General features: G+C 36.7%; 3 protein-coding genes and 1 long non-coding RNA gene across 4 annotated transcripts; 3 read left to right on the top strand and 1 right to left on the bottom strand.

Annotated features, from left to right (window-relative positions):
- Positions 1–442: 442 nt before the first annotated feature.
- Positions 443–25,329, bottom strand: LOC106646955 (Family with sequence similarity 21). The gene is made up of 14 exons (XM_014363185.3): positions 25,160–25,329; positions 24,518–24,655; positions 24,251–24,439; positions 24,014–24,168; positions 23,575–23,935; positions 23,368–23,497; positions 23,106–23,294; positions 22,724–23,031; positions 22,287–22,633; positions 4,785–5,010; positions 2,112–3,447; positions 1,919–2,025; positions 1,290–1,851; positions 443–1,220 (listed from the first exon to the last, which is right to left on the bottom strand). The coding sequence occupies exons 1-14, from the start codon at positions 25,160–25,162 to the stop codon at positions 598–600; spliced, it is 4,674 nt and encodes a 1,557-aa protein (XP_014218671.2). The 5' UTR covers positions 25,163–25,329; the 3' UTR covers positions 443–597.
- LOC106647031 (uncharacterized) lies at positions 7,909–11,318 on the top strand. The gene is made up of 6 exons (XM_089593980.1): positions 7,909–8,010; positions 8,822–8,972; positions 9,063–9,145; positions 10,578–10,694; positions 10,792–10,948; positions 11,102–11,318. Exons 1-6 carry the CDS (start codon positions 7,947–7,949, stop codon positions 11,196–11,198), a joined length of 669 nt encoding a protein of 222 aa, XP_089450106.1. The 5' UTR covers positions 7,909–7,946; the 3' UTR covers positions 11,199–11,318.
- On the top strand, positions 11,960–13,316 carry LOC149374354 (uncharacterized). The gene is made up of 3 exons (XR_016293143.1): positions 11,960–12,046; positions 12,126–12,279; positions 13,169–13,316. It is a non-coding gene; the product is annotated as an uncharacterized LOC149374354 (long non-coding RNA).
- On the top strand, positions 18,269–20,454 carry LOC106647030 (uncharacterized). Its single transcript, XM_014363278.2, has 3 exons — positions 18,269–18,403; positions 19,821–19,989; positions 20,217–20,454. The coding sequence occupies exons 1-3, from the start codon at positions 18,340–18,342 to the stop codon at positions 20,314–20,316; spliced, it is 333 nt and encodes a 110-aa protein (XP_014218764.2). The 5' UTR covers positions 18,269–18,339; the 3' UTR covers positions 20,317–20,454.
- Positions 25,330–25,448: the final 119 nt, after the last annotated feature.

The following is a 25,448-nucleotide window of genomic DNA, read 5'->3' as shown; positions in this document are numbered from 1 at the left end:
ATTATCTTAAAGTGACAAACTATATGAAGTTGATTTCAATAATTCACTGCGTTGGACGTTGTAATGTAGTTTAATAAATAAAATAAAAATATATTATTAAAAAATTGATCAATTATTATTCGTTTTAAATGGGAAATCATGAGTTTATCAGAAATATTTGATGAATGATCATTGTTTAACTAATGAACAATTGCATGAAACTGTGATCCATTGAAATATACAAAGTTGATTCTATTATTTTTCTATCCGATTGGGGAAAAAAAAAATCGAAAATACAAATAGTTCTAAGGTGGTAATTTTTCTCCAACATGATGTGTAAATAATAAACAATTTGTTCGGTTTTAAAGTACTGCAACAGTTTTCCTTCGTTCACGCTCTAACAGCATGAAATAAAATTCAAATTGATAGCATCTAAAATCAATAATCTTATTCACTTAAAAAAAAAAAAAAAAAAAATTTATAACAAAATAAAAATAATATTAATAAACAACCGAAAGTTAGACACGCTCTATTCGTACTCCTCAATACATCATTAAATTAAAAGTATCACATTTTCATGTAAAACACATGCCATATAAAACACTACAACGCTGTTTTCTAATCGTCCTGCAGCAGACTCAGCGGATCTTGTACGATTTTCTCGGCTGTTTTCTTCAAATCTCTTGTTACTGCTTTCTTCACCACCGGCCTGGTGCTATTGATTTTCGCTTTACTATCCTGCAAAAACGCTGACTTTGAACTTCCAAATATATCATTATTGCTGTCATTGTCGTCGTCATCATCTTCATCGTCGAACAACGACGTCGACGTTTTCTTGGGTATAGCCTTCTTACTGCTGGCGAACAGGTCGTCCTCGTCGCTCGAATCACCAAAGATGTCCGTAGCAGTCGTTTTGGTGCTCTTAGGCACTGGTTTCTCATCCAAAGGAGGCGGTTCTTCTCTAACTTCTGCCGGCTCGCTCTTCTTCTTGGCAGAACCAAAGAGACTCTCGTCGTCGACGTCCTCGAGTGCAGCTTCGTCGAACAAGTCGATTTTCGTGTCCCTCAATGGTTTCTTTTCCATTTTCGTTTTGCCGGACGAGAAAAGATCGCTCCTGCTCATGTCATCATCATCGTTGTCGAACAGACCCAAACTCGACTTTGTCTTCGTCTCCACTGCTTTTTTGTTCGACTTTGAGGAATTGGAGAACAAACTGTCGTCATCCTCACTGAGTTTCAAACCTGTATTTGCAAATTCAAAACATGAGTTACATCATTCAATATATGTACAGTAAGGTGACAGTAGTGTACCTTCATTTTTCTCCGGCGATGGAGTTTTTGTGACAAAGGCAAACAGCTGGCTCGGATCTTTGAGAGGATCGTGGCTGTCGTCCCTCAGAGGATCAATGGCAGCCTCGACTTTTTCCTCTTTCCGTTTTTTTTCCACTCCACCCCGTTTACCGTGATCCGTAACGTCCTCGTGTTTCATCGGCTTTCCTCTCGGCCTCTCTATTCTCTCGATTGGCGACAAAATCGGGGCCCTCCCGAACAACGAGTCCTCCTTACCGGCTGGATCTTCCGGCAGATCAGGGGGCACATCGAACAAGTCCTCCTCGTCGGTCGAGGGCGACAACAGATTCGTCGAAGTGTTCCTCGAAGCACTGATTTCCGACTTGTCGTCGACCGTCTTACCCAACTGCGGTCTAACAACACCGGCTCTGACGTCGCCATTGGCATCGCCGTTTGGCTGATCGCTCGTCGGACTGTTTGTAATGACGTCTGGCACATCGAAATCTATGCCGCTCTGCAGTAAGGCAGACTGGCGGGCTTCTCTGCTCTGCGGTCGTCGTTTGGCTGGGATACGCGCTCGACTCTGAAATACAAACGAGACATCGATCGGTCACAAATCTCCAGTATTTCGTTGCCACTTTCCAACTGACCTTCGAAGCGATCGACGTTAGGGTTTCCACCTGAGCCGGCTCGTCGAAACTAATGGCACCCTCCGTATTTTCCGACCTCAAGGACGGCGAGTCTCTCGCCCTGGAACCTGATGACCGACGTAAGTCACATTACTGAGAGATTTTTCAAAGCAACGAGCATCTACCAACGTGTATAAATTAAGAAATAACTCACCCGACGTGTGAGGCGACGAAGCACCGCTGGCCAAACTCGGTGAGCTGGCTTCGCTGCTCGCGTGGCCCCCAGGCGTCTGCTGTCCGTCGTCGTTGCCGTTGCTCTCCTCCTTGTTGTTTTTCCTGAAGGGCGTCGAGTCGTCGGTCGGCGAGAGCATCCTCAGGCCTTCCATGTTGCCCATGAGGTTCTTAATTTTCGCGGAAACCGCGGGCTTCTTGAACCCCTGGCTCGGCGAGTTCTTGTCCGACGTCGGAAGTGGCAGACCCACCTGGATGGTCAGCGACTTTGGTGGCTTCTTCCTCGAGCTCGCGGCACCATCGACGACGCTCTCGTGCTCGGCCCCGTTGCCGTTCTCGCCCCTGTGCTGCTTCTCGAGCTTCTGCCTCATCTCCGCGAAAAGGGGATTCTTCGGCTTGGCCGTTTCAGTCTTTGCTCCAGCCTCGGGACTCGCCACCGGCGGCGAGCCTTCGCTCACTTTCTTCTTTTTCTTCCTCTTGTCGGCAAACAGGTCGTCCTCGTCTTCGTCGTCCCCGTCATCCTCCTCCTCCTCCTCGAATACACTCTTCTTCTCCTCTTTGGCACCATCGCGCCCCGGCACTTTTTCTTCGTCCATGACACCCTCGCCCTCCCCCAACAATTTCTTACCCCCGATCTTCTTGGTCGAGCCGGCAAAGAGGTCCTCGTCGTCGTCGCTGTCGTCGAAAATACTAGCGGCCGGCTTCTTCGGCTTCACCAGCTTGGACCTATCCTCGGGCGCCCCGGCGCTCTTACCGGCCACGAGACTCGTAGGTTTGCCCGCAGACTCGACAACCGGCAACTTGTCAACGACCTTCTTTTCCGGAACGTTCCTCGTGGAGGAGCCAAACAAGACCGAGTCCTCCTCGAAGAGGCCCCCGGAGGCGCGGGATTTCGAGGCCCCGCCAAACAAGTCGGAGTCGTCCGAGTCCTCGTCGAACAGGCCCCTGGGCTGCTTCTTCTTCTGCTCGGTCCTCGGCGACACAACCTTGGTCGGGTGCCTCGGGGGACTGGTTTCACCCGGCTTGAACAGGTCGCCGTCGTCCAGGGACGGCACGTCGTCAAAGAGGCCCTCCGCCACCTTGGACAGGCTCTGTATGGGCGCCGCGGCAAACAGGTCGACGTCCGGGGCGTCCTTGGCGTCAAACAGGTCGATCTCGTCGTCAAAGAGGTTCTTTTTCTTGGGCTGGGGCTGCGAGGTGGTGGACGGTGGTGCGCGCGAAGGTGTGGGCTCGCTGCTCTTGCGGGACCTCGTGCTGGGACTGGCGCTGGCAAAGAGGTCGTCCCCGGAGTCCGAGTCGTCGAACAGCGAGGCTACCTGCTGCAATACACACGTTTGCATCAATGTTGAAACAGTCACTTGTTTAGCTGTGGTTTGTCGATTCCACTGCGTATAATACACTCAACTAGCATTACCATCTCCGATGATGCACCATTCGAATAGGTAGCCGTGTAAGGAGTGCATTTTTGTTTTTTTACTTTGAAAATAACAAAGCTTCAGGACATATATTGGACAACTATTCTGCACCAACAACGTTATGAAACTGCCAAAGAACTGATCGTCAAGCCTTGATATTGTTTCGCTTCGTTCTATAAGCTTTATCTATATAGCAGAGATAGTCGAATAATTGCCTGATAGAGGCATTGTGGGGTATAGTTCTTATCTTTGCACCGTAAATTACTAAAAGTGTTTTATTCTAATGCTTTACAATTTTGTTGCATAAATTTCAGATGTCATTGATGAAAATACTCGAGAAACAATTTAAATCGATCTGTTGGTCGAGCTTTGGACGAAACGACCGATTTCAGGTGGAAAATAGCTGGTTAAGAATGTGATATTTGGAAAAAAAAAAAAAAAAAAAAAACGTTGATCTGAAAAAATGTTGTCAATACTTTTGTTAGCAACACTGCCATAATTTTACAATAACATGACTGTTGAAAAGTACAAAAGAATGTTTTTTCTCCGAGTTGATGAGTCTTTTATTGTGTCCAAGGAAAATTCACGTTTGACAGCCGTGTATATGAAAGTTTTATCAATTACTAAATTCTCAAAATTAAAACATCACTTGAAAGCATATCGCTTTAAAATTTTTACGATTAAATGTATTACTTCGTGCAATACAACACGTTCATTGAAGGCCGTTATCTCTTATACACATCTATAGACTGTACTTTTACATCAACTTTTTTTATTTTTAATTGTCAAAAATATCAGCTGCGTAGTTGAGCTAATAATACAATCAATTAACCTATGAGAAATCCATTACGCCGAGTTGGATTATGTATACATCTACACTGCTATTTACTCAATAGAATTGGCTCGTATAGTAAAACGGTTTAATTTTTAAGTTGATTGGTTTAAACAAAGGAAAAGAAAAAAAAGTGCTTTTACGTCACTGTACTGATTTCAAATGATTTTCTTCAAACCATGGAAAAAGGAGAATTAAAATTTGTGTTTTATGCATAAAAAAAACCTTGGTTTAGCATTGATGACGAAATCGTCTACGAGCCGTTTTAAAAATAGTTGACAATGAAAGGAGTGAGGAAAGGATTATTTTTGTAAACTTGCACTTAGAGATGCACGCGCTGTTGGAAAACCGTTTATTTATTTTACTAACTGTTGTGAAGAAAAAAAAAAAAAAGAAAAAAAGAAATCACCTTAGACTTGGGATTGTCCTTGGGCAGCGGCGGTGGCCCGAACACGTCCTCGGAATCCTCCGACACATCCTCGGGCAGTGGCTGCTGTTGCTCCCGTCGCGGCTGATCGACGGGGTTGCCGCTGCTCTTGACTTTACTCGCGAAAAGGCTGTCGCTGGTCAGGTGCTCGCGGTAGATCTCCTCGGACTTGAGGCGGCTCGAGGACATCAACGGCTGAAAGTCCGCTCTGCGAATTGGGAGAAAAGAGAAAGTTTTTCACATATGTTTACTCATACATATATATATATATGTATATGCTCTGGCGCTCCTGTATTGGTATAGTAAATATATGCGGATGGGATACGCGTGTCTTTTTATGGAGTTGCTCGAGCGGGCGCGCTCGTTTAATCTGTGTCGCGCGACTGTTGCCGATTTTTGGAAATAGAAACCGATGCCACATCGCGTGTGTTTTCTTTGGATCTTGCTCAAAAATAACTCGATACGTACGGAAGATTTCTTGCGGATTTTCATACAATTTTATATATAGCCTTTTGCGGTAACTTGTCTACAACTTGGTAAATACTTTGGTACAGAATCGGTTCAACATTTATCACACGCTTAAAGAATCCAAAATTGACTTTTATACTATTTAAAACAACCGAGCTGACAGTGTCAACATTTTTAAAATAGTTTTTAACTTTTCAAGTCCATCAGTAATTAACATTATACAGTTTATCATGTCAATACTAGTTTCTTATCGCCTAGTGTAACATCATTAAATTCAGAATTTCAAAACATTTCTGACCTTCTTTTTTTTTACTTCTAGAAGGCAATTAATTTTTCATTAGATGATGTCATTTCAACCTAATGACTTCAAGTTCATTTGTAGTTACGTTTATTTTGAGGTTCCTTGATTTGTAGTTTGTATCTCAATATAGTTAATTGTATTTACCAGTAAAAATATTTGTTTTATAATATAAAAAAAGTAGAATATTCATCGCATTAACGAGTTAAGATTACAATAACCCAACGATTAATGGTTAAAAAAGACTACGACAACTATTTGTGGTCATAAATCGGTACAATCGGCACCATCAGTTGCGTTACGGAACAAAGACGAGACACTTGCTCACAAGGCCCGAAAACGTCCTTTTCCGACTTTACTTGCGTAATATTTACTCCAAAAAGAAATCCCAAGCAAACAGCAGAGGCAAACAATATAATATACATAATAAAAAATATTACGCATTTACGTTAACACTCGGCCGTGAGCGCGTTGTCAATATTTGCCGAGCGTCACGCGTCCGAAATCAAGACATACACTTTGCGAGAGCGAAAAAAATGGAAACTGTTCAAAAAAAGAAGCCTTCAATGATCTCGAGGGAGAGAGAGAGAGAGAAGACTCCGCGCGAGCCACGGCGTGACGCATCGGGGGCAAGCAAACGCGTATCAGGTGAGCGCGAGAAAGAGCGACTGGCCGCTCGGGAGGCGCGTTGCGGGGACCCCAGCTTCGCTCTTTCTTTGTGTACCTGCTCGTGGGGACCGATCGAGAGGAAAAAGGAAGGAGCGAGAGGCCCCGCGCTGCCTAAGCATCCAGGACGACGAATTTTCCAGGTGAAAGGAGCTCTCGGGCTCGCTTGGTCAGCTGAAACGTACACACACACAGCTGCGCGATTATTTATTTGCGCTGAGCGTGTATGGGCGGAGTGCGTTTGCACACAGATTTTGCGAGAGAACGGATGATAAATTTCGCTTTTTTTTTTTTTTTTTTTTCAAAAATACTTCGGGCGTTGTCAGAGTTCGTACGGGGCGAATTTTTTTTTACCCAAACAGTTGGCTTCTCCTTGCAATGCTCGTACCTTAAAATGTACAAGCTCGTGGGTAAACACTAGTTGAGAAGGTCAGCGCAATAACATTCGATGCCAGAAGGCACTTTTTTGACGAGTTTCGTGGCATTTCTGAATGTCACATGTACCCACCACGTATGCGAACATTTTTAAACATCGAGAAATATATAATTAATTATCCGGGGTTATTGACACTCGAGCACACCAGCAAGGCTGCTATTGTTTTCAAACTTATAGGGACTTTTTTCTGCTTGTACACTATTCTTTTTACCGACTGTATATAATAATTTTTTATGCATCGAACGGTAATTTTTTATCCAAACGTTAAAAAATTGGGTTGCGTATAAAAAGCTTCAAATTTTAACAATTTTCCAAGTGGAAATCAGATATGGAGATAACAAACGAATATTAAGGCGATAAAGAAAACTAAATTAGGAAATTACAGATGTGCTAATGAGGTGTAAACTCATTAAGCAGAATAAAAATAGCTTGTAGATAAAAGAAATAAATAAAGAAATACACTATTTATATCGTTCTAAGAACTATAGACTATTAGTACCCAGCGACATTACATGCTCAAACGCATTTAGATTAAAAATTGTTGGAGGTAATAATATATTAACAACAGTGCCCTTTGGTCAATCGAACACAAATATTATTTTAGTTGGTAATGAACGGAGAGAGAGAGAGGAAAAAAAAAAACTTGAGCGTTTAAAACGCGGGACTCTTTATTATTTTAGTAAGTAATGAGTACGCGGAGAGAAAAAAATACTTCAACGATCGACGTATTGGACTCCGCAAGCCCAAGCATAATTGGCGTGGTCTCCAACTTCCCACGACGCACTTAAGCACCGCTGCTCTAAGCTTTCCCGAGCTAGCTTCTAAGAATAGTCTCGATTACCAGCAAAATGCTTATCCACGGAAAATCCGGTGGTGGGTCCCCGCGGTTAATCACTCTTCCAATAACTGTAGAAAAAAAAGAAGAAATTTTTTGATTTTGCGATGCATTGCTTGCTCGGGTAGAGGTCCAAGTACGTGGTGTGGAGACCGTGTCAAATGTGCGTAAGAGTCTTTTTTTTTATTTTATTTTTTTTTTTTTTTTCCCTCATCCGTGCAGGGAAATAATCTTATGTGGCTGTATTTTACGACACACATTAGATAACGTTTTGAAAATAAAAACGTACATTATCTGCACTGGATAAGTTCATTATTCGTTACCCAAGATGCTCTTATAAACAAGGAAAAAAAAGAAAGATAGTATAAATTACAGGCAGCGTTGCATCATTTCAGCAGTTAGTTCTTTACGTTTGCGAAGAAATCTCCACAAAGCATTAAAATGAAGTCTGCGTGTCTTCTTGTTGTTCTTGCATTAATCGTCTGTGTATTCAACTCAGTCGAAGGTAATAATAATATAACACATAGGTATTTAAAATTATCGTATGTATATATAGTATAGAGTCAAATCGTATGATATATAGGTCAACAACAAAGATATGCTAGGGAATGCAGTGAATTTTTTTGAATACTAATAATTGTAGGAAAAAAACAACTGATAAACTTCGTAATCGCCACATATATACACACAACTTTATTATTTAGAGCGCCTTCCTCTTAAGTTTGATTTATTATTATTTTTTTTTTAATCTTTCCAAGAAAAACCAAATAAAACGTTGAAATTTTTGTACAAACTATAAAAATTAAATTGTCAATTGAAAAGGTCATGCTTTAGAATTTTTCCGTTTTAAACAGACAATTTGGTTTATCCATGCCACTCGTATTACGAATAAAATTACTTTGTTGCATGGTCTATCAATCTTTTATTTACGAATAATTTGATTCAAGTTTTGCAAATTTCATTTTACTCTTTGAAAAAGTTTGCTTAGTAGTTCTAAGTTGATTTTTGAAAATACTCAACGTGTAAGCAGTCATAAGCAATTGTGTGTCAAACAGCGAGTAGAAACCATGTAAAAATATATATATTTTTTTTTTCGTAAAAACAATAACGTTCAAATTTTTCAATCAAATAGACTTGCAATAAGGCCAAAAGTTTCATCATAAGGTATAAGTGTCTTTTTGTAAGATAATAAAATTTATTGTTGGTTTCAACGTAAGACCTTGGAGATCTTACATAAAAAAAAGTTTTACTTGTAGCACAACTGCTATAATTTCATATTTTTGCATTGTCAATTAAAAAAAATTTTTTTATTCAAGCACAATCACGGGAAAAGCGTGCCCTATCACTAGAGTATTGTCCAACTGGCTATTCAGAGAAAGAATGTAGGGTATATGCCTGGAAAAAATTAAAAGAATCTGGTGGCTGTCAAACTTTCCACTTAGGAGGTAACACAATTCAATGGGAAAGGTGAGTGTATTTACTTTTTTTTTTTTTTATCGTATCGTAATTTTCAAAAATAAATCAGCATTTGAGTAATAATTATTTTCTGGCTTGTAGCTGCGGAGCCGTGTTGTGCCCACCTGGTGCGGAAAAACCAGGCGATAATAGAAAACCATATCCCGATTGCTGTCCGAGTTGTTACTAAATAGATTGAGATCGACCAGGATCAATTTTTAAATAAAAGCATAAATTATATCATCTCGATATCATCCATTGAAACTGATTCAATCAAATATTAATTGTTGGTATGTCTAATATTGTTATTCCAACAAGTTCTGCAAATACGCTGAGTCATCATAAGAAATAAAATGAATATTTCATCGTTAAAAAAATGTGTGCTTTTTTTAATATCTGAACAACTATATTATTAATAAAAAGAATGTTTTGAAGGCTATCGCGGCCAACATATGGTTTAGTAAAAAAATTGCACAAATTAGCATCTCATGTGTACTGTCTCGACTAAAATTTTTTTCGTTTTTTAATTATAATAAAATAATTTTTTGATAGTTAGAGCTATGAAATTCGTCTATGCCAATACCAATATTCGAATGAGGGAAAAACTTTGTAAGATGATTTCTGGTACCTCGCAATAGTAAAAGATAAATTTCAAACTATTTCATTGGCCTTTATACTCAATACTTACAAGTGTACGGTAAAATAAAAAATAATTAATAAATTACATATTTCATATTTTCTTAATGATATAAGTTTTAAGAAAAAGACATTTTCCTGCTTTGGGCTTTTTTTTACCGTCGACGTTTAATGCAATTTTAGAGTTCGCACCTGATGCATCAGGGTAAGCACATATGCAAGGGTCCCTCGCGCCTTCAGGTTATGGTAAAAAAAAAAATACTATTTTATGCTCATACATGATTGTCAATTATGACAATTTAAAATTTTTTTAAGTAATAGAAATCCTTATTTTTGTTCCATAATGTGAAAATCTTGTAGATATTTGAAAAAAATTTTTTAATTAAAAAATAACATATTTTTATTACACAAAATAGAAAATTTACAAAAATTAAAAAAAAAATAGCCTAAAAAACCTTGAAGAATTTCGTAATATTTTTAAAGGCTCACAAAAAAGAAAAACCTTGACTTCGAAAACGTGCCTAAAATAAAAAATTTTTCTGTATGAATACGTCCAAGTGAATGTTTTTTTTGTGGAACTGCACACATATTACAAACGCTTAGTTTAATCACGTACAAACACGTTCTTAATAAGTGTGTATAAAATGCAAATCTTATCAGCGTAAAAAACTACTTCGTAAAAAAATAAAAAATAAAATCTTGTGTAAATATGGTTATCTTTTTTTCTTCATGCTACAGAATTACATAGTCGACTTTTTCTTTAAGAATTAGTGCCTTCTCTGCTATTGATTTCCTCCTTTTTTCTATTTTCATATGCAATATGGGTAAACATTAACGAGACGATATGCATCTTAAATGTACTAACACTTATTTCATGCATTATTATGCTTGAAATAGTTTCCTCGTGCGATTAAAAATACCTTCGATTGAGCTTTTTACTGCATCGCTTAAAGAAAAATAAAAGCCACCCTCGATATTCAGGCAGTACTTGGATGCTGTTCGAGGAAAACGCATCCAAACGGTCAACAATGACCCCAAGCATGAAACTATTTTTGACTCTGTGCTTCGTGACTGTGATCTTTTTCGCTGTGGCTGAAGGTATAAACGAATCAAATTTTTCTTCCAATAAAGATCTCAGAGTAACTGTATTGAATTTCTTTTTTTTTTTTTTTTTTTTTTTTTCACGTGGTTACAGGTGCCAAATTCGGTCTCCAAAAGCGCGCGCTCATGATAGAAAAATGCCCATCAAATTTGCCATTAGAAGAATGCAAAAAATATGCTGAAAAAAAATCCGAACGCATCCAGTACTGCCACAAGTACACTATTTACGATGGGATTGTTCAATGGGACAGGTAATTGTTTGTGCTTTAATGAATAAACAATATGTATATATATATTGCTTGCACGTAATCCATAACTAAATTGATATCGAAATTTCAAAAGCAATATTATTCTTGCATATGGACAACGTTAAGTAACCATTGAAACTTGTTTATTATTTATAGCTGCGGCATTCTATATTGTGGAGAGTTTGGGAAGGAATCAGCTGAAAATTTGAGCAAGCCTTACCCTGATTGTTGTTCGCATTGTCTTCGTAAATAATAAGCATCGTTGTTTTGAAATTTTTAATGTAATGCATCACATCTGATATTTTTTACGTGTAAATTATAAACTTTGAGTACTTTTTACGTTTGAAATAAACAGTGTACTGTATTTCATCCATAGATTTGTTTTAATTTACAGTATAAATAACACAACACTCTTAATATTAATATTAATTTTTACAAATTGTTAAAAATGACACCAAGAAAGCAGTTACATACAAGTACAGAGAATGAAAATACCTTTTAGCGATTTTACATATAAATTATACTCGATTGAAAATTAAATTTATAACAGGAAAGAATACAAATGAATTTTTTGTTTCTACTGGTTGGGCGGATTACCGAAATAAAAGAGACCCATATTTAAAAAAAAATTTTTTACGTAAATAACTGACGAAGATAGAGCTTGTCAAAGTTTGAAGTGACATCACTTCCTAGTAAAACGATTACATTAAAAATGCATAATACCCTTATGATGTCACTTTGTTAATCAAGCAAGTTTAAATGCTCTATTCTTGGATTTATTTTTTTTGTTTACAAGAAAAAAAAATTTTATTTTCCTGACCTTCAAATATGCAGTTTAAAATAAAAAAAAACTGTTTGAAGGACAACTGCAATCTATAAACGAAATTAGCAAAATACATAAACTATTATAATACAAACGAGTTCCATATTGGACAAATAGTAGGGGTACAGCCAACCATTCCTATATATATAAGAGAGGATACGCTAAAATCAGCAAATAAGTCGAGACTCTCTCAACCGTATTGTACGTCATGAAGTGTGCACTAGTACTTTGTTTGTTGGCAATTGCCGTAACTTTGGTGTCGGCAAGGCCATCGTTGGGTTCGTACATATATTTTATCCCGAAAAAATGTCTTGTAAATAATTTTTTGTTCAATTGAACGACAAATAATTTTTTTAGACGAGGACGAATTCTTTCAATACACAACCCTCACTCCATGGACGTACGAAGAGTGCGAAGAAAGAGCTGCACAAGCGAGAAAAGAGAGTAAAAGGTGTCAAAGTTACGGGTGTTTCGAGGACGATGATAAAAAGCTTATTATTCATGGAATCAAGTAAGTTTACGTATCACAAGATATTGCCGTTAAAACTAATTATCAAACAAAATTTTTCTCCCTGATTTGACTGCCACAATACTTTTTGAGAAACTAACAATAAATTTAAAAATTCGTCTGAATATTCATAACATTATATGCCATGGTAGCTGTCGAGATAAACAATGTTTTTAAAAAATACCACATCAAACATTGAGCTATCATAAAAGTGCTGGATTTATCGGTCTCTCTTACTCTTGCGGTGGTCACACCGTTTCATCAAAGATTAATTTTTAAGGACATTCATCATCAATTTTTTTTTTTTTTTATAGAAATTGTTGAAACCTTGAACATATATTCGTTATACTATATAAATATCCCACACGAAATTTCAGGTCTTTTATATATATAATTTCAAAAAAATCTCAGTTGAACACGTAACCTTATGGAAGAATAATGTAAAATCGCCTTTTTGAGGAAACGATTTGTATAAATCTTTTAATTTTTTTTTTCTTTGATACAATACTATTAGATAAGCATAATATTAAATTTTCAAATGGACTCACAAGTTGGTTTTTCAATAAAATAATAAAAAAGGGGTCGAGTATGCGTAAACGCGTATATATAGATACATCCATACGAGCAAAACGATTTTTTCCACTAACTGTGTGATAAACGTTCTTTAGTGCAAGCGATAAAAGTTGTTATTGTTTAATTAGTAAAAATAGTAGATTTCGTCACGATCACTGGGAGTTTGCGAAGCAATGCCCGAAGTATACCTTTGTGATCGCCGTGAATTAGCACCAGTGGCGATCTCTATTTTTCCTACCACGGGCGTTGTACTTAAATAACAGAAATACTTGTACAAGCCAATCATAAAATGACATCATATTTCTTGGATTATTTTCAGCTGTACACTCAGCAATGGAGTTTTCATTCCCTTTGATTAAAAGATCATCAACGGTGGACAATCAAGTGCACAATTTTTGTTGAAATAAATACTTTTTAATGTCAAGCACACGCAAGTAGTTCGACATGTAATAAATATAATAACAAAATATCCAATGTATGTTTTTTTAGCACTTTTATACGCCTTCTTATGTTGACGGTTGCAAAAAAAAGTAATTGTTTGACTCAAAATTATTAAAGCACAATAACGTACATGATTTATATAATCACAAGTACGTGACTAGATAATAATGTTATTTTCGTAATCCATACAAGCCAAAATAAAACCAAGTTCGTCCAGTGCACGCTTAACGCGGGAATAACTAGATGGATTTTAATGAAACGTCGCGCTGTGGTGGCATTCGTTATGGGCCAGGATTTAGGATTTTTTTTGTATCATTTTATCTTAAAAATATTTAACGAAAGTATTGACAATTATATCTACCTCTAGTCAGAAATTCTTCTGAAGTCACCGACTCATCGTTGTGTGAGCAAATGGCTTTTCAAATTAAAAAATGATTTCGAGGACACTTTGTGAAAAAAGTAAAATATAGGGTAAAAGGTAGATTTTTCTATCAAAATACCCAAGCAGGGCTTCCAAGAATTTATTCAAGGTAATAACAAAATGAAACTCAGAGTTGATTTTTTATATTACTCTACCTTGTGCAATTTTTTTTTATCTTGATGGTCCCTTTAGCTTTTGATGGCAAGTTTTGCTAAGCCTTATGTGATTTACTTTAGTATAATAATCCCATCAGCTTCTTAGTGTTATAATAGTGTATACGTATAAAGGATGTTTATTTAATTATTTTATACAAGAGGTTTATAAAAACTTTGAAATTTATGCATTTACTTTATAATTTATATACGTACTTAATATTTTTCATCATTTTGAAAACATTTTGAGTCTTGAATAGAAAAATTAATTATTTTGCGAAAAAAAAATTTTTTTATTGAAGGTGACATTTATTAAAACAATACGAATCAAAAGTATAAAATGGTAACTTATCAAAATAGAGTCCACTGAGATAAGTGGGCTGTGCACCAGTTTGCTATTATTTTTAATAATAAAATTATAATTCATAAGAGATGAAAAAATATTTTTTTTACTGGTCATAGACAAAAATCCTCTTGATATGTGGAATTCTTTCACCATATTTCGATCTTCTGTCTCATAGAGTTTATTTATATAATATAGCCAGTTAGAATTTCATTAGAGGATATTTAGTGTGACCAATAAAATTACTAAATAAAATACTTGCCTTTACAAGTTTATTTTATTATTATTATTTTTTTTTCATATTAATATTTTTTGTTAAAGACACAATATAATAAGGGAAGCGGCAATAAATTGTTTTAATTTTCAATGATGAAAAACTTTGTATTTTTTTGTACCAACATGTGACGGAAGCGCACAGCGGGTAATGTGTCATTTGGGCGGAGAGCCAAAGTTGCATCACACGAGTACGCAAACACGATTTTTCATTTTAGATTTTTTACACAAAAGAGAGAGGTAACCATATTAAAGACTCAAATGTACGCACCTCCTAGGAGGAAAAGAGAGGACAAGTATCCAAGCTCGTGGATTGAATTTATGAATAAATTTCGCTCTCGCAAGCTCATCTTCTTTCGCCATACATTCTGGATCCGATTGCGTGATGGTATGCGGGACTGTGCATGCACGCCGCGACTTTTAAGGTTTGGAAACCGTAAATAGAATTCGACGAGCGTTTACGACCCGATGTAAGACCGTTTGTCATTTATGTTGTATTATCTAATGTCAGTAGAGTCTAAAGTGTGTACTTGATTGAAACTTTATTCAACTTATACAAGTAACGAATCATTCGTCCATCGTGTCCTCAGGTTTAAAAAAAAACAGCTAATTTTTTTATCAATGATTTGCAAATTAAATCGTTAAAACTCAGAAAAATTGTCTCAGTCTGAAAATAAGCTGTAAATTGATTAAATTGTTTTTGGCTGATTTCATTGGAAATTTTGATAAAAAAAACAAATTTGGTTTTTTTTTTTTTACCCAACTGCAATAGAAAAATTCTTTTTATTCGTGATTAAAATTACACGTACAAATTCAATTTTGTTAAAAAAAAAAAAGACACTTGCACTTGATTTATTGCGAAAAACAAACAAACGGGTAAATTATATGTGATATCGTTGTTATGATCGGTACCCAAAAACCGCAATAAAAATAAAAACTCGTTTTAACGTCTTCAATTAGTGAAATCGGATCCGGTGCGCTGCACACGGAGAAACTATATTAGAATCAAGAGAATGCAGTCGCACTACAATTAAATGGCCACGCATGCACACACACACACTTACACTGTACTTGCGAATAAAACAAGCGAAACGGTAGCAGCGACCGGAGATCAGATCTTTTTTCGTACCCAGTAAACTGACAGTGTGCATTTTTAGAGGTGTATAAGTTACGGGCCAATGTACGTGGGTTGGAATTTTTCTTTGTGTCTTTGTACCTTAGAATAAGTTTAAAAAAAAAAAAAAAAAAACAAAGACCTGGCCCAAGAGTGATTCTAGACGGGTGAGAATTTGGTGGGAAAAAATTGTTTATCATCATAATACATATAGAATTTATCATTTTTCCTGTAGATAAAACTAAATACCAAATGTTCTTTGTTTGAAAAAAAAAAAAAAAAAAAAAAAAAAAAAAAAATGCGTCACAATCATTTTAAACAATTATGTCCATCGTGACACAAAAATAGTTGTACCAAAGTGATACTTTCTCTGATCTACGTTGTCCAGAACAACCATAAGCCGATTTACCGATGAAAGCACTCTTTTGAGACCAATGTCCGATAAGCTTCAAGATAAAATTAATGCAGTATATTATTAATATTATTGTTGTTCTGAAATGTGCTTTTACTTTTTGTAGAACAAAGAGACCCCATTTCAAAATCCGCGTAAAACGCTTTCGACCGAGTTACGATATCTCTCTCTCTCGTGTGTACTTGTGTGAATTAAACTTTCTAATACCAATTAAAGTAACAAACCATAGATAAAATTTACTTTCGGACGTGCTCATAATATGTATAAATAACGGAGCAAAACATTAAAAGCAGATCGAGCCAGGGAAATAATCGTCAAACGATGAGGAAAAAACGTTCCTCGAGCAAAAGTTATTGTAAAAAAATATAGCGTATATCTGGTAAGTTGTATCGGCCCAACCGAAGAACATGTATATTAATATAGTGGATAAAAAATAAAAAGTGGAAAACCCGATTGGAAAAACAAAGATTACGAGGGAGCTCGTGTACGCATACCTATACATACATGTATGTACACCGTTTATAAATAGCCTCACGGTACAGAGACGACACGCGCAGCATCCACTGTCGGCGCACTTATATTTACATGTATGTACACACACCGGTTCGTAACACGCACACACGCGTCAAAAAGAGACGCAAATTTCGTTATGGAGCGGAGAAAAAAAGCAAAAAAAGGTATATAGCGAAGATGAGTGGGTGATTAACAGCCCAGAGGCGCGCTCGCGGTAGCCGATCACCCGAATCGATACATCACTAATCCGTAATCTCGCGATAACCGTATAAAATTTGAAAAAACAAAAACAAAAAAAGAAAAAAAAACGTTTTTGCTGGATTGAGAGAAAAATAAACATAAAAAATTTACACGCCGTTCGCCCTATATTAGCGAGCGCGACGGAAATCGCTGAGCACGCCGAGGCTGACTAAAGGCGCGCGAATAGACCAGCGCGCGGAAGATGCGTTCTCCCGGGAGCCTTGAGCCGCCGCTGTTGTAGCCGTTGCTGCTGGTGATTCGAGTCGCCGTGTGACGATGGACGATGGGAATGAAAAAAGGATGGCGGACGCCTGTGACGTCCTCCTGGGGCATTTTTGTTTTCAAAAGATGAAATTTTTTTTTTTTTAATGAAGCATCACTCTCAGCTCGGTGTTTACAACATCAAGTATATTACTCTCTTAGAGAGAAAAAAAGTTGAGCGTTGAGTGGGATTTGTGAGCTTTCGCAAGTGAGAAAAATATTTTTGTGGTTTCGCTTGAATTTGATGAGTTGAGCTGCTGTGGTATCGTTCCAAAGGAGGGGGACAAAATAAAAGAGATAAAATGCTGATGAAACGACTAAAGTCGATGTGCACGTGAGTCATTGATATACATTTACGCGCACGAGCGAGTCTAGCTTATGGAAAAATTATGCCTAGAATATTTTTCAACAACCACAGCTATACAACAGAACGACGACGATTGTTCCGCTGAGATTGTGACTCGAGAAATCCGTCCAACTTACTCTTGTCATTACTATTTCTGTAGATGAAGACTATACAATTAAGAGCTTGTAAAAGATATAAAAAGGTCACGTTTGATTATTAAAGTATTGCAATTATTCTTAAATTAGCCAGTTATTTATTTATTTATTTTTTTTATTAATTCCAGAGCATGAGTTCTTGTCGATCGGGGACAAAAAGTATCGATATACAACTTCTCCTATGACGTATAACATCATTTTTTAATAACTTGTGGACGTGTACGCCCAATTTCACATGGAGATATTAAGTAGGAAACTTTTTGTAATTAATTTCGCGTTGTGCCCGTGGGGTACGATACGATTTATTTACATGTATTTAGCATAGGCCAATAAATTTGTTCCAAATTGCACGAGCTCTGTATCAATTAGTTTCTTGTTATTTCAGTACTACATTACAATGTGTGTTTTTACTTGAAAATAAGTAAAAAAAAAAAAAAAAAAAAAAAAAAGTTTAGCTTACGTTGTGATTCTTGGCTTTATTGCTTCGTGGATCGAAAAGTCAGTCGATAAAAAAAGACGTTAAAAAAACTCCTTGACAATCTAATCAATCGTACCTACGAATTTTACCTTATGTACGGCAGTAAATTTACCTCCTTAAATCTTGGATGGCACGTATATTTCCTTGTTTACTATAAAATGTAAAAAGATAAAGCAGTTGAGCACTTATCGTCGTGGAAGGCAAACCAGCACGTATTTTTGTTAGAAAAGAAGTGGGGAACGTATAGTATAAATGCCGTACAACTAAAACACTGATTGTACTAAGAAAGTAAGCTTAGAAGAGAAGGAATCTAGCCGCATTCCGAATTATCATCAGCAAACATGAAGTTTTTCTTGAGTTTTGCTGTTGTTTTATGCGTAACAACTTTTGCTACCTACGGAGAAGGTAAATATTGATATTTTAAAACATATTTTAACCACATTGTTACCACAATACTTTATACAGTCCTACGCCCCCTTTGTCCAGTTTTCGTTCTAAGTAATTTGGCCGATCGAAACAATAAAGGTAAATACCTGTACATTCGACTCTTTAAATAGTTTCATAAACTCAGGAACGTTAACTGCTGTGCCAATGGTTAGTTACTATTATTTTTTTTTTTTAAATTATACCTCACAATTTTTTAAGCATTGCCATTTAAAGTGTGTAATTTTTACATTTACTTATGTGTATATTTACAGTTGTAATAATCGAATATTCTAAATTTTGTACTCAAAAGATAATAATGATAAACCCCATGATCATCAAGTTTTCAAGAGCATTGGTTTTAAATTAACAGTGTGCTACTGATTTTTGATTAAACAAATTTTTAACTTATTACATTTTGGCTTTTTACATCACTTGTGAATCCCTTTTTTTTTAAATTTTGTTTTTTGTTTTTTTGTTTTTAATGAACATTAGTGCATTCAGACATATTATGTACGAAGTCATGTTTTATAATTTTTGTTAATACCATAGGGATGTTGAACTGGTTTTAACAACTTATCCATTCAGACTGTAAAAATCACTGAAACAAGTTACTCAGTTTTTGCAAAAAACTAAGCAAAACTGAGGCCACAGTAAACGTCCTAAGGTCAAAAAAACGCCCAAAGTAGGAAAAATATATATTTTTTTGAGATTCCTAGATTCTTCCTTGAAGCCAAATGTATCAGATTTCAACTATTTGAATTATACTTCAAAAAACTTAATTAAAAAAAATTCCTTTTAAATCTCTTTTGTACTATTACGGCATGTACATACATCATTTTTTTTCTTGACCCAAAAGTAAGTTTTAAAAAATCTATAACTTTTCTTGACTGCAGACGTTTCTTGAGAGATACGTTTTTTTTCAAGCTCTGCATTGCTGAGGATTTTTTCCTGAGTTTGTAATCACTATACTGAGCATTGACATTCAAAAATTAAGCTACCCTCAAGAGTCCAACTTGAAGTAAACAATAATTTAACAACATATTATGTAAACACGTACAAAATACTCTACGGAAGTTATAAGACGTACATTGACTACACGAAATTCGTGGCAAAAATTCGTTTTAAACTAACAAGACGCAAAAAAATGCTACACTTTTTACCATAATGTACTTGTGTACGGAGTTAATGCAGCAAAAAAAAAAAAAAAATGTTTACAACACAAATTATCATATTATTAAAACTTTCAGTTGATGGTTTCACATTGTTAGCGATTATTGGTGTATTTATTATGAATATTTTTTCAAAAAACTGAAAAGTATGACGAGCTGCCCTATGAAATAAAGTCCTCTCACGTAAAATGATGAATAAAATAAATTTAATTGAATTTTCATTTCAGCAATCCCCAATCAACGGAGCAAACGTGCCATATCCGTACAGAATTGTCCGGATGATAAGTCAAAAGAGGGAAAATGTAAGGACTACTTTGAGGAACAATTGCAAATGTACCGCGACCAAGGACAATGCATACGTTACGTAGGAGACGATACCCAAGTTCAATGGCAGACGTAAGTTGGATATGTGTTTTACCTCATATGGAAATTATCGACTATTTCGCATCTGCGAGCATTCACTCCTGTAAAATAATATATAATTTCTTATATTAATACGAAACTCGTTCGAAAAGGCTTCTTTACGAACCTCGCCTTCGGCTCGTGCCGTAAACCTCTCGGTTCGTAAATCGAAGCCTTTGCAAACTCGTACGCAATATACTATTATATGTATAAAATTTCAGTTGTGGATCAGTACTTTGTTCAGAAGACTTGGTGAAACGTTCCGACCCAAGCAAACCGTATCCTGACTGCTGCCCGAAGTGCTACCATCCTTACGAATAATTTGGCACAATCGCATGAATTACATTACTTATATGAAATGTATACAGTATATTAAATGGTTAAGGATTTTAACAAACATAATTTTTTTAAATATTTTTTCGAATAACTTTCAATTTAAAAATGTAAAAATAATAATAATAATAAGCGGTTAAATAAAAAGTTCATAAAATAAAAAAAAATAAAAAAAAAAAAAAAACCAAGTGAGTACTGATTTTTCTATCAAGTTCAGCAAGTTCTACACCCCCTCCTCACGACAATCGACTAAATCCAGTACTGACTCATAATATTATTTGCAGTCACTCAAGAAATTAACATTTTTCAGCAATTATAAAAATCACAATAACAGAATGTGTATTTCATTTGGTACATAAAATCAAATTGTGTATTATATACTTTCACAATAATTTTGCTCAGAATACAGTTAGAATGTGTATTCACTTTAAAAGTAATAAAAATCCCTTGAATTTAGACGATATAGTTAAGTCAAAAAAGTGAATTTGGACGAAAGTCACGAGTGAATGAAGTTACATATAGCAAGCGGCATCATATTCGTAAACCGAGAAAGCCAAAAACATCACATGGTATAAATAAATCCACGCTTTAGATCAAACCAAATGTTTTTTTTTTTTTTTTTTTTTTTTCCATCTATTTAAACACGTCGTGATATTTGAGTACAGAAATTGAAACCAATTTTCTCTCAAACCGAAGTGCCGCCTTTTGTTTCGCATAAACTTTTGAATGCTCTGGAATGGAAACTAGTTTCTGCGACATAAGGAGCTCGAAAAAGATTTGTCTTTCAACAAGGAAGTCGGCAGGCTCGAGATAGAGAGAGAGCGAGTCTGCACGCAAGGAGTAAAAGCCACCTGTACGTGCACAGGCGTGCACATAATGAAATTTTATCCTTTTTATCGATGTTACGTAAAAACCGCCTTACGTGTAGCACTTACTGCAGAGACTAAAAGAAAAAAAAAAAAAAAAAAAAAACAATGAACCGGGGAAACCAAATATATATAAGGAGGGAAAATTTTCACAGCCGAGCCCGTTCGAAATATTGGACCGAGGGACAACCGCTGCAACACCAAAGGGGTCCTGATTGCCTTGTTCCGCGGTTAATAAAATCGGTCGCGAACAAAAATGAAACTGCCCGTCGCGTTGTGTTCGTGCGTTCTCTTGGCTGCGGTCATCATCGGTGCGGCTTACGAATACGAAGTGGTCAGAGGTACATAATAATATATTATACTTGGGGCCCGAACATTGAGAGCATATGGTTCACGCAAAGTGTTTGTCAAACGTATAGTCACTCGTGACACTTGCAACGTAAGTACATAACGTGTATCAAATTGCAGAAATCACCAAAGCCGATGAGGTGTTTCGCGAGGAGTACTGCCAACCGGCCAAAAACATCGCACCGGACGGCAAATGCTCGAGTCTCCGATGCAACAAAGACAACACCAAAACTATTAAAATTGCGTGAGTCGTTTTACAAAAATTTTCTTGCTTATACTGTATAATGGAGAGCAGCAATGTCAAAGTATGTACTTTTGTTTGTGTGTCGGACAGATGTGCCGAGGCGCGATGCAGCGGCAAAACCGTCGACTTCAAAGGTGACCCGAACAAGCCGTACCCCGACTGCTGCAAGATACCGATCTGCGAGGAATCCAACGATTAACTCGGGGCGCTGCATTGTGATTTGTACGAAAACGAGATGGAAAGTCTGAATAAAATTCTTTTCAAACTTTTTCGATCCTTTTACTACAATTTGCCGAGGAAAAAAAAAATAAATAATCAAACGCCACGTGCCGCTTTGCAAGGAACAATACCGGTAGCTCAATGGATGATCCACCATCGATCTATTGAGCGCGCGATGAATCGTCGAGTTACCTGTGCACCCAATGTTGTTAAACACACGGCGAGCAAAGGAATTGACAACATTTACTTTTTTTACTCAAGCTTTGTAAGATTTGACTCACCCGGAACTGGATCCCGCAGTGTTGTCGATGTATGGCTGTTGCACCGAAATTCCACTGCTGCTGCCGTTGTTCATACTATTGTTCGACAGAGCGGCCGAATTGGCCGTCCCGTTGTTTCCTGCCTCGAGGGATGAAAACGCGTTGTTGTTGTTGTTGCCGGTACTGCCGCTGGTGGTGTTCTTTGAGAAACCGGTCGCGCTTATGGTCACGTTTGCCGGATTCGTGCTGGAGTTGGCTTGCTGATCGTTGTCGCTCGAGCCCGACGTCGACGACGAGGATGATCGCCGGTGTTTGACGGAGGACCACATGTCCACCTTGCCAAAGATCGAGACGCCACCGACAGGTTTCTGGAAATCATTCAAACAAACGGCGTTTTATTGCGGGCTGGCAATGAGTAACGGAAAGACGTTGTGTTCGTCGTGTCGCGTATGCTCGACCTTTTTTGCAGGATCCGAGGGATTGTCTGGTAGCTTGAACTCCTTGGCAGCTGTGTTGAAGAGATCGTCGTCGTCGTCGTCGTCCTCAAACAGTCCTTTCCCTTTGTCGTTCATCTCTGGTGTACTGGTGGTGATGGTGCTCGTGCTGTCAACTTTCAGATGCTGTTTGTTCATCACATCTGATTTCACAGCTTCTCGCTCGGAAGCGAATATGTTCTTTGAGGCTTTATTCGAAAATATGTCGTCCGAGTCTTCCGAGTCATCGGCATCCCCGAATAGATCGTCCATCGTTGATTTCGGAGCCGATGCTAAAATTCGTGGGTCATCTTTAGTTACAAGAGTACTGTCCCATGAAATGCATTAAAAATATACTCATACTTACACATGTTGCTCAATGGTGGTGGTACATCGATGCTTGCAGGAATTATATTTTTATTTACAGGCCTGGCAGGCTTATTCGTCCACAAGGGGGGCGAAGTTTCATTAGAAAATAGATTCTTTCCCTGACTAAATAAGTCTTCAGGTTTGTTCTTGGATGAACTTTGGTCTTCTTCAGGGTTAAAAATATCCTCTGAAAAATATATTTTTCAACTAGAGGGATGAATTTTGTGGTTTTCAAAATTAAAAACTTTTCAGAAACGTACCTTCTACATTTCTTATGACCGGCTCATTTGCATCTCGAGCCATTACATTTCTCTCAGGTGGCATCACGCTGCCTAGTCTCTTGGCTAATTCTTCGGCAAAACTTGATGAAACGTTACTTATATGTTGAGTCTAAAAAATTTTTTAAACAAATCATTTAATGGAGATATTTAAACAATACTAGGATTTATATATGAAAAGCGTGGTACCTTTGGTAAAACGCTAGAAGGAGTTGTAGGTTCTGTATCTGAGTTTAGAGTATCCTGACTCCTACCATACAGTCTACTCTTATCAACATCTTTAATACTGCTACTTTCAACATTAAAGTCGTTAGACTCACTTGAGGTGGATGACATTCTTCCAGGACCCATATTATCACGAGTATGGGAACTTAATACGTTTGGAATTTTTTTGTTATCTGCATCACTAGATGAATCTTCTTCATCTTCCTGTTCTGATTCACTACTACTCGTCTCCAAACCAACTTTAGTAGATGCATTCCACTTCTCTGAACCCATAACATATGGTAGGGGTCTATCTTTGTACGGATCTTTTGGCCTGTATATTACACTATCAAAAATTATAAAATTATAGCTTAAACTGTTGTCAAAGTATTGATAATTTTACGACAAAGATGAAATAGTTTACCTTGGTAATGTATTATCATCATTATCATCCTCGCTGTCACTAGCTATAACTTCCACTCGTTCAAACTTCTCATTCATTATTTTCAAACCTTCTCTTATACTTTCACAGACCCTTTCTAACATATCTGCGTCGTTAAGTTCCTCCTCAATCTCTTTCTGTAAGTAAAAATTATAGGATATTTTATAGTTGAGTAACTGACACGTAACGATATTGGTTGAAGATTTTTTAGACAATTACTGTTTTATCATCTTCAGGAGGCTGTTCTATTTCAGTATTATCCTCTTGCACTCTACTTTCGATGAATTGTGAATTGGACAAGGCCATTGAGGTATTCGTAATGTTATCAACTAATAATGATGTTTGATTTAATTGATCTGTCAGAGAATTGATAGTACCGTAAGTTTCATTTGCTCTTTTTACTAAATTCTGTAAAAAAAAATAGAGTTTGTATTGATAAATAATATACGTGACTTAAAAACTACACGTATCATTTTTGATATTGACCTTTGAAAATTCCTGTAGATGATTCAAGAGACCAGAGTCCGCAGCAAGACTCCAGTCCCTCCGATTCTTTCGCATTTCATCCGTACTCCACGCATGGTCCCATGACTTATCAATACCGCTAGAACCAGTCGTACTTTCCTATAATATGCACAACAAAGTAATTTTCACCCACATAGACATGCACGAATTATATAATTGTAGTTATTGTTGTACTGTATATATATCATGTAGTTTAAATGTGCAACAAAGTTAATGTGACAATTAATAAATTAGCTAATTGTACAATAATAAAAACTAAAGGTACATTGGTGCAAACATTACAAATACTTCTATGAAGACAAATGAGCCCTTTAAAAGACAACAAATATTATTATTATGTGTGGATAAAAATTATATCTATTGTATTGATGAGAAATGGCAATTGTAACACGATCACTAATGTATCAATAGATCATTGCAACACTCTCTTCCAGGAAATGTATAGCAACAATTTCAAAGCTCAGAAAAATGAATGGCTACCTGATGGTAAGCTGCATGTATATACAATGACACAATAATGCACTTTTGCTCCAAAATAACACTGCTTTGTAATACTTTATATACAAACGTGTACAACTATTGCTTTGAAAAAGAAACACAAACCATGTCGACATCCACACAGCTGTTGAGTTTGTTGAAGAAAATGCAGATAATAACACTGATTGAAGGTTTCAAATAAGATTGTCTGTCCTCGACCGCTTTTCCGTCTTGACACCTTGGGTACAGTATTTGACACTGCAGGGAAGAAGCAGTGAAACCAAGTCCTACACACAACAACTAAGTATACTAAAACAACAACAACAAAAACAATGCCCAAGACCGTGGATTTCTGTTGTTTTTTTGAGGTATCCTCGTCAAAGATAAAGCTTATACAAATGTACTGTTGCTCTTT

The sequence above is a fragment of the Copidosoma floridanum genome, unplaced genomic scaffold, assembly GCF_036245765.1.
Source record: "Copidosoma floridanum isolate Cflo_tuat_1 unplaced genomic scaffold, Cflo_Japanese_pri ptg000020l, whole genome shotgun sequence".
Lineage (NCBI taxonomy): Eukaryota > Metazoa > Arthropoda > Insecta > Hymenoptera > Encyrtidae > Copidosoma > Copidosoma floridanum.
This window is presented reverse-complemented; position numbering and strand designations above follow the sequence as displayed.